Source organism: Bombus pyrosoma, linkage group LG4 (assembly GCF_014825855.1).
Source record: "Bombus pyrosoma isolate SC7728 linkage group LG4, ASM1482585v1, whole genome shotgun sequence".
NCBI classification, from domain to species: Eukaryota; Metazoa; Arthropoda; class Insecta; order Hymenoptera; family Apidae; genus Bombus; species Bombus pyrosoma.
Genome location: NC_057773.1, coordinates 13643186 through 13652279, shown reverse-complemented (window position 1 = coordinate 13652279; position 9094 = coordinate 13643186). Strand labels below are relative to the sequence as shown.

At 27.2% G+C, this 9094-nt stretch overlaps 1 protein-coding gene across 1 annotated transcript; it reads right to left on the bottom strand.

Annotated features, from left to right (window-relative positions):
• On the bottom strand, positions 1 to 8942 carry LOC122566554 (structural maintenance of chromosomes protein 1A). Its single transcript, XM_043723986.1, has 20 exons — positions 8736 to 8942; positions 8529 to 8649; positions 6985 to 7084; positions 6722 to 6900; positions 6005 to 6143; positions 5432 to 5896; positions 4780 to 5208; positions 4460 to 4671; positions 4086 to 4254; positions 3895 to 4017; positions 3678 to 3809; positions 3506 to 3571; positions 3275 to 3432; positions 3011 to 3108; positions 2601 to 2905; positions 2241 to 2516; positions 1656 to 1835; positions 1417 to 1595; positions 1080 to 1257; positions 1 to 1010 (listed from the first exon to the last, which is right to left on the bottom strand). The coding sequence occupies exons 1-20, from the start codon at positions 8845 to 8847 to the stop codon at positions 942 to 944; spliced, it is 3690 nt and encodes a 1229-aa protein (XP_043579921.1). The 5' UTR covers positions 8848 to 8942; the 3' UTR covers positions 1 to 941.
• Between the last annotated feature and the right edge of the window lie 152 nt (positions 8943 to 9094).

Below are 9094 nucleotides of genomic sequence, written 5' to 3'. Positions count from 1 at the left end.
TTTCTTTTCCGAGTTTTCAGTCATCTTCAGTTTTTAATAGGTAAAGTTTTCTTACACCTATCTCTTAGCCAACGCTGAAACGAATTAGACAAACATCGTAACAAATATATCGAATGTCATAATCTTCTCCTCTACGTCTTGTACGAGGTAAGTTGCCGCCCATGTATCGTTCGATTTGAGGATCCCTGTGCACCCTGCCGCTTAGACAAACCTACTTACATTCGTGCAAGGAGGTTTGCTCGCGCACAGGGACACTTCGGCTAATTTTTAATTATCAATAACTAAAAAACAGAGCCGAAAACGTAATCTTTTCATTCTTGATTTTCATCTTATTTTAGCTTCAAGTATCAGCCCTTCGATACTTTGATACTTGTAGCCGAATACGCTGTACAAAGCTTAATAAAATATCGTTACTTCACATCTTGTATAAAGGATAGACATTTAAAAACTAATAAACAGTATATTATAATAAAATTTTTTATCCTAGAAAGGTACATGTTTACAGACTTACAATATAAAAATTATAATTTTTTTTAAACATTTTATATACTTAACTTAAAAATTGACATATTATTTTAATGTAATAGATAATCTATTACTTATACAAATAATTTATTACCAAGCAACTTTACATTACTAAAGGCAATTTCTTATATTAATCTAGTTTAAATAAAAATAAAAATTTTCAAAATAATTAAAATACGATAGCAATATTATCCTAATATTTCCAAAAACAGAAAAGGATTAAAAATAAAAAATTGAATTATTCGAATACTCTTTGAAATTTGTTTGATTTGACATTCATGGGATATTTTCCTAAATTCTGATACAAGAAGTTTTAAAATGTCTTGTATGTAAAACAAAACTATTACGTGCGAAAAACAAGACGACAAAATAAAACACAATTGAAATATGTATATTTATAATCGAAATATACCCTATCAATTAATGTGCGTGGGATATGTAGTTAAATCAAGAGTTAATACTTTACTTTCCAAACATTCTCCAACCTGTAATTAAAAAATATATGTATGTAATGTAATTTTGCTAGGGCGATATAAATTTTCAGTTATACTCACATCAGGGCAAATACCAATTAATGCATCAGCATGGGAATAAAATTCTTCTTTCAAAGATATGACAATAGTTTGTAAAGAGCTTGTTTTATCGCGTATGTAACTAGCAACTTTTCCTATGTTAGTATTATCCAGTGCAGCATCGATTTCATCCAAAACAAAGAACGGCGCAGGTTGAAAACTATAGATTTCATAAAATTAGATTATAATCTAACATAAGATGATTTAATAATAATTTAATATAATGTAAAATATATTATGAATAAGAAATAGATTAATTTTAGATTTAAATTTATTTCAAAATAAAAATTTAGAAACTTAATAATTAGAAACTAGATACCTGTGAATTGCAAACAATAAGGCTAATGCTGCAACAGTTTTCTCTCCACCAGATAAATTAGACATTGGTTGGAATCGTTTTCCTGGCGCTACACAATTGTAATTAATACCATCCAAATAAGGTTCTTCTGGATTTTCTGGCCCAAGGAATGCTTGAGCAGATTGATTTTTTGCTAAACTCTAAAATAATAGATATATTTATGTACCTTTTTTTAATTCATATATTTAACATATACAAACCTTATAAATTGGATCAATTTCATTAGCTACATGCTCGAAACAAGCCATAAATCTGTCATGTCTTTCTTTTTTGATTTTCTCAAATTGCGTTTTTGCTTTTTTAGCTTTTTTACGAGACTGTTCAAATTCTTCGTTAGTTTCTTGTAATTTCTCCTTAGCAAGATATAACTTTTGAATAGCCTTAAAAAGATCAACATTGTGAATGAAAGATTTTCAAGAAGGAAAAAGAAAATATTCTTTCAAAAAATTAACAAATTCCAATGCATGTAATCGATTGAGAAATAGACTAAATATGCAATCGCGTTGTCACTAAAAAATGTTATCAGTCCCTTCTTATTAGTTGCATAAAGCAATGAAAACATAAGAATATAAATTTCTATTAGTAACCGGATTATTGGACATTTAAAATTATTATTTTTACATATTTTCACTGTGAGATTTTAGAGTTACTTGTTACTGTTTTCACTGAGTTAGCAAAAAGAGTTAGTGTAACTTCACAAAACCCCTTCGTCTGGGGTATACTATATGTAGTATCTTAAACAAGATTAAATCGTAATTTTCTATTTGCAATATTATAGTTTTTACCTTCATATTTGGTGCTTGAATACGTTGAATAGTACTCTGTAGATCATTAATCGTTTTCGTTAGTTTGTCAGTAGTTTTCTTAATATCTTCTTCTTCTATATCCTTCAAATTTTCAGGAAGGAGGGCATAATCTACAGTTATTCGTTTTTCACGTTCATATTGTTGGTGAGTACTTAAGGACGAGTCATTATTAGTTTCCGAATTATTAGTCGCAGTAGTTTCACTAGCTATATCCTCCATATTTCCATGAAGCATTGGAATTGCAATGTCTTCCATCTATATAACATTACATTCATATACTTGTTTCTATAAAATCTTTAAACAATAGATTGATTAACTTCATTTTGTTTTACAACATACCTTACATTGCATTAGAATAGCATGACGTTCAGCTTTTTTTTGTTCAATTTTGGTTTCAATACCATTTAATTGTTTTTGAGCAGCTTGTATATCTTTCGCTATTGCTCCAACTTCACGTCTAGCCTTGCCTATTTCGTCTTCTTTTTGATCAACTTCCATCTTTTTTGCGTTTCGCGCGGACTTCAATTGCTCCATTTGAGTTTCATCATGATCTATTTCTGCTTTTTGATTAGATTCAGTCTGCCGGGCAGATTCAAGTTTATCTTCTGCATCTTGAACGGCACGTTCCCATCGTAATACGTTACCTAAATTTTACATATTCTCATTTATAGGTTTCAATCAAATATTAATTTAGCAAAGCGAGTATTAAATTTCTTAAAAGTACGCATATGAAGTTAAATTCTACTCACTTTCTGTATCACGTTGTTTCTCAAAATCTAATTGATTATAAATGCGATTGCATTGATTTTCAAATTCCATCCTCTTCTTTGCTCTTTCTTGTTGTGATCTAGAAGTATAATTGTAAGAACTAATCAATTGTAAGAAAAATTTTATTCTCTATTTTTTCCTAATATACAAAAATTTGTTAATGAGAATGAAACACTAAGTTTCTTGTTACACTAAAAATTGAAATGGTAATATATTCTGTTTCCCTCAAATTTAAGTACACATACCGTAATTCCCTTTCTTCATATTGTCGAATATTAGATACACCTATTTGTTCACAAAAGCTAGCAAATACATCATCTTCAACATTATTCATCTTTTCCTTGATATTCTGTATTTCTTGATCTCTCTCAGCCATAGTTTTTTCAATTACAGTTATTGTTGGCTATATACAAAGTATATATCAATTTAGTAAACATTCTTATATAAGTGTAATAAAATATAAAAAATCTACATACACCAAACATATTTAATTCGTTCTGAAGGGCATCTAATTCTGTTTCAAGTTCCGAAATTTGTTTTTGCTGTAATACGTATAATTTTTAATAAGCAGCATATAAAAGATATGTTAAGATATTGTTATTATTATTGTAATTGCAATTTTATAGCATTATAAATTGTATTATTTACCGTAGCAGTAAGATCACTTTTATTATATTTTAAACGTGTTTCCAATCCTCGTATTTGAGATTCAACTGTATTTAATTCAGATTCTTTTCTTGATTTTTTCAAAGATTCGCGTAATTCTTCGGTTAATTTTTCCTACAAAATATTTAACATATACTGTAGAACAATTTTGTACAGTAAAATATACAAGTACACTGTATATGGAAATAAAATGTCTTACTTTTTGTGCCTTTAATTGAGACATTTGTTTCTCATCCCATCTTTTCGCTTTCTTTGCAAGATCTAAACTACCACCAGATATAATACCTGCTTTCTGATAAAATGTTCCATCTAATGCAACACACTGTAATTACATGTATATATTAATTATTCTAACTTTTTAAAAAAATTAGTTATTCTATACATACGTACATCATATCTTGCTTTTTTATCCATTTCATAAGCTACTTTATTTGCATCTTCAGGTGTTTCACATACAAGTGCATTATTTGTAGCAAATAATACAGCTCTGTCAATATCTTTAGGTGAAAAATGTAACACATCATATAACAATTTTACATTTTTAGGCTCTTGTATATTTCTAAAACAAAAAGAGAGAAAGAAGAAATCAATCATAACAGAAGAAATTAAAACTAATTAGAAATTAGAAATTACTACAATCTTTGTAATATGAAGGGAGAAGTGAGAAAATATACAAAGATACTGTTAAGAATAGAAATAATGACTCTTCTAAATATTTAAAAAATTATGCAGCTAATGTCTAAAGTTATTTTTACGTTACATACCTAAGTCTTTCTTTTAATGGCTTTGTTTGGATGTAATCAAGAGGGAGAAATGTTTCTGGTTCAAGATATTGCTCTTTAAGATACTGGATACATTGTCTAGCTGTTTTTTCAGTATCAACAACTATAGCTTCCATATATTTGCCAAGAACTTTTGTAATTGCAACATTGTACCTTTTATGAATAGGTTCACACATATTGTACATGCGATCATACTAAGAAATAATAATAATTACATGACAATTACATTGTTAGACTAGTAAAATAATAATTTGTAATAAAATAATTTGTAAATAAAATATTAAATCTAATTTGTTACTTACTACTCCAGGAAAGAGGCGTTTAAAATTTTCTACGATCTCAGTTTTCTTTTTAGTTCTTGATACTTCATGTTTATCAACCTTTGCGTCACCTAGCTGCTCTGAAATGCTCTCTAATTCCCGCTGTAAATTTTGTATTTTATCTTTTGATGTACCAACATCAGATTGTAAGTCGGCCCGCAACTTTTTTTGATCTTCTAAGGCAGCTTCTGACGTCCTTATATGTTCTTCTAACTTTTCTACTCTTTTAAGAGCTTCATCTCGCATATGACCTTTTTGTTTATGTTTATTCTCTATTTCTGTCTTTTTTCTTCCTTCATTATCAAGTCTATCTTGATCAGATTTTTGCTCCCGATTAATAGAATCAAGAAGTTGTAAATATCTCGCTGATTGTTTACCTGCTTCCTCTTTCAAGCGATTATACTCCCTTACCTTAAATTAATATTTAATGTAATGATTATAATAATGACTACTTTGGTCTTTAAATTTTGAGATGTATATAATTATTGTAGCTTTAATTAAATAGGATTATTACAACATAATATTAGAAAAATGAGAAAAATATTAAAATTAGAAAAATGATTTATAATCTTGCTTTACGATGATATATTTTGAAAAATATTTTTATATATAAATCCTATTTGAATTTTCTTACCTGTTCATCTTCAAGTTGCACATCTCTTCCTTGTAATTGTGATTGTCCAGCAATACTTGCTTCATAAGCTGCTTTAGCATCTTCTACTTGTCGCAGTTCTTCTTGAAGTTCGTGTATATCTTTCTTATGAGCTTCATCTGCAATACGTGCTTGAGCTAGTGACTTCCGAGCAGATTCTACCTTTTTTTGCATGTGTGCAACACGTTCTTTTGCTTTGATGAATGTGGGTCTTTTCTTTGTTATTTCAACTTCTACTTCTCTAATATCCTGTTCGATTTTAGCAAGATCCCTCCCTAATTTTCCAGCTTCTTTCTTTTTCTCCTTTAATAATTCTTCTGCTTTTTCCTTTTTCTTCTCAATCTTTTCTATTTCATGTTGTTTCTTTTTCTGTGAGACTTCTAAATTCTCTGTACTTTTTTCATTATGAAATAAACGAAATAATTGAAGCTCTACTTGTTTTTCTATCTACAATGAAACAGATAATATTAAGTCATTTAAAATTGATTCAATATAGGATCTATAAATTATATAATTTATTTAAATTTGAAGTTAATGAGTAAATAAATGTCCTACATATTCTTCCTTTAAACGTTGATACTTTTCAGCTTCTTCTTTTTCTAGTTTTGCTTCTTTCCTTTCAGCAGCAATACCTTTCTTTTTCTGGTATGAAAATTGAGTTTCCTCTTCTGCTTTTAACATTTCCGTTCTTAATCTATAAAAGTAAAAGATCTATTTATAATTGCAACATGTTTATCAGAAACTGATTTAAAAAAAGATGAAATATTACACAGTATATTATTTATCTTTTAGATATATTGAGCTTATTATATTGTTATATAATATGTTAAAGTAATGATTACGCTTAGTTAATGATAAACACATTTTTATTAATAATCCTCTTATATGTATATACATATACGATTATATATATTAATTGTATATATATATACAATTAATATACAATTAAATAGATATTATACAAAATTTAAGTAACACTATTTAAAATAACATAACAAAAATATGAATTATACAAAACAATTACACTACAAGATATTTTAGAATATAGGTGAATAAAATATGGAATAGCAGGAAATAATGAAAAAAAATTTAATGTTTAATGAATGATGCCTTTCCTTGTCTTACTTTCAAGTAGAAAAGGTTAAAATTGATCATTAAACTTTACTTTAATTATTATTCTATATTCGTATGCTGTACATATTGAAATTATCAATATGACTGTGGATAATATTGCATAAAAAATATATGTGCAAGTTTATGTATATAAGTTACCTTTCATATTCTGCCTTTAATGCTCCAGAATTACTAATTTCTTCAAAAAGTGCAGTACGTTCTTTTGGATTTTTCATTGCTATTGATTCTACAGCTCCTTGAAATACAAGGAAATTTTTTGCTTTGACATTAATACCAAGTTGTTCTAACTCATTGAGATATACTTGGCTAGTAACTACCTACATAATACACATGAAAATTTGTAAATTTCCATTCAAATTAAATTTCTAACCAAACTAACTAAAAAAATATATAAAACTTACATTGTTATTTATTCTGTGTTCCGAAGAAGAGCCTTGTACAGAACGTATAAAACTTTTTTCGGTTCCATCTTCTAGTTCAAACACAGCAGTTACAGATGCGCTGTAATTTATAATGACTGTATAAGATGTATCATATATATAAATACATTTGATACGCAGATTATGCTTATAAATATTATGTTTATAAATGCAGATATATGCACATATATGTATAGGGTATTTTGTTTAATTGGAAACAGTGGAATATGAGATTTAGTAAAGAATTTTATAGACAGTGTCCCAACAGACCAGAGCTGTCAACATTGACTTGTTCAAGGATACTGAAAGTGTCATACAGCGAAGAAACTGCTATAAAGGTTAGAAGAATGGTCAAATTGCACTTTTGAATTTTTGTCTCAATAAAGACATCTCTTAAACTAATTATTAGAATATAAAGAGATGAATCCAAGACATATAAAAAGAGAAAAGAAGCTTGATCTTTATTTATAATGCATAACATAATCGGCATCATTCAAAGGTGTTAGCTAATGATTTGCATTGATTCGACTGCTTTGGATCTAATTTATGATGTTTTGTCACATGGAATGTTATTATTTGTATCTCAACAAATGCCACCATATTATGAAAACTTTACATAATATTACTATTTTTAAAAAATTGACTTGACTTTGATATCTCTTCTATTTCTACACTCAAAAAAATGTTATTTATATCACCTAATGTTCTCCTATGTACTGACCAATTTTCTCGAAAATATTTTTTTGTAACTTCATTCCCTTATGGAATATTTCATTGTTTCCTATTAAACAAAACACCCATATTACAATTAAGCATATGATTTAATTTTAAGTTATTCTCTAACTTATATTTATATTCTGATACATTTTAAATAATAAAATTAAAAAGAAGAAATTATTTCTATTTCCTTTGAATACAAATTTATACACATTCAAAAGGAAAGAAGTTAATTTATTTAAAAATTGAATTAGTTTGTTGAAGATTATTAAATCAAACCGTATAAAAATTTATATACTTGCACTTTTTCTTTATCTTATAATATATTATAAAGTTATATTCAAAAACAAAATTAAATACAATTATTTTAGATATTGTTTTTAAAACAATCTTTTTCTCATGTTGTAAAAGAGAAAGAACAAAAATTATTAAATTTTAGATATTACCATTTCTTTAAAATATGTAATAGAAAAAAGAAAATTATAGCGTATTTAAACAAATAAGATATTTATATAAAAACTTTTAATAAACGTATGTCATAATAAGTCTTTTCTTTTAATATTTTAACAAATTCAAAAAATACTTTGTATGTAACTTTGAAATATGTAGAAGTTTGGAAGTCTTATGAGTAGAAATAAAAGCATAATTTAGCATAGAAATAAAAACAAAAATTATATATCTAAAATAATTGGAACTGGAAGATATGAAAGTATAGTTTATAATATTAAAGCAAGCGGTTAAAGTATGTACAAGTATAAATGCTGTTAAAATAATTAAAAAAATTTTTAGTCTATAAGATACAGAAATACCTTCGTGCAACTGGCATTCCTATTGAAGCTCCATGTATCAACTCACTAAACCGTTTTACCCGGAGACTACTTGTCTTTTCTCCCATAACAAAACTAATTGCGTCCATAAAATTAGATTTTCCTATATTAAAAACAAATATATATTGCATAATAGGTCTGAAATTATTAGAAGTTTTCCATATACTAATATAAAAGAACATAACCTACCAGATCCATTTGGTCCAACAACAGCAGTAAAGGATTTTAGAGGTCCTATAATAAGCTTTCCTCTGTAAGACTTAAAGTTTTCTACCTCGATATGTTTCAAAAACGCCGGCATTTTTAAAAGCAATTTTAAAAAATTTACAGCTAACAGCAAAGTGGTATGATTGGCGCCATAAAGTTTCCAACACAAACAAGCATCATACGTCAACAATTGGTTTTCTAACTGCAGTGAAGCTAGTGACGAAATGTTGTCAACACACTTCACTTCCAATTAAATACAAATTTACAAACGATACTTATATAAATATTATTTTACATATCTATATACGTTTGTTTATAATAGCTTTACAGATATATATAAT

Excerpts from the sequence above, each read along its gene's own strand:
- LOC122566554 (XM_043723986.1), bottom strand. The coding sequence starts at position 8,847 with ATGCCGGCGTTTTTGAAACATATCGAGGTAGAAAACTTTAAGTCTTAC. Across the intron at positions 4,018-4,085 it reads ATAAAAAAGCAAGATATGAT|TGTGTTGCATTAGATGGAAC; the intron begins GTACGTATGTAT and ends ATGTAATTACAG. Across the intron at positions 3,109-3,274 it reads TATGAAGAAAGGGAATTACG|ATCACAACAAGAAAGAGCAA; the intron begins GTATGTGTACTT and ends TTATACTTCTAG.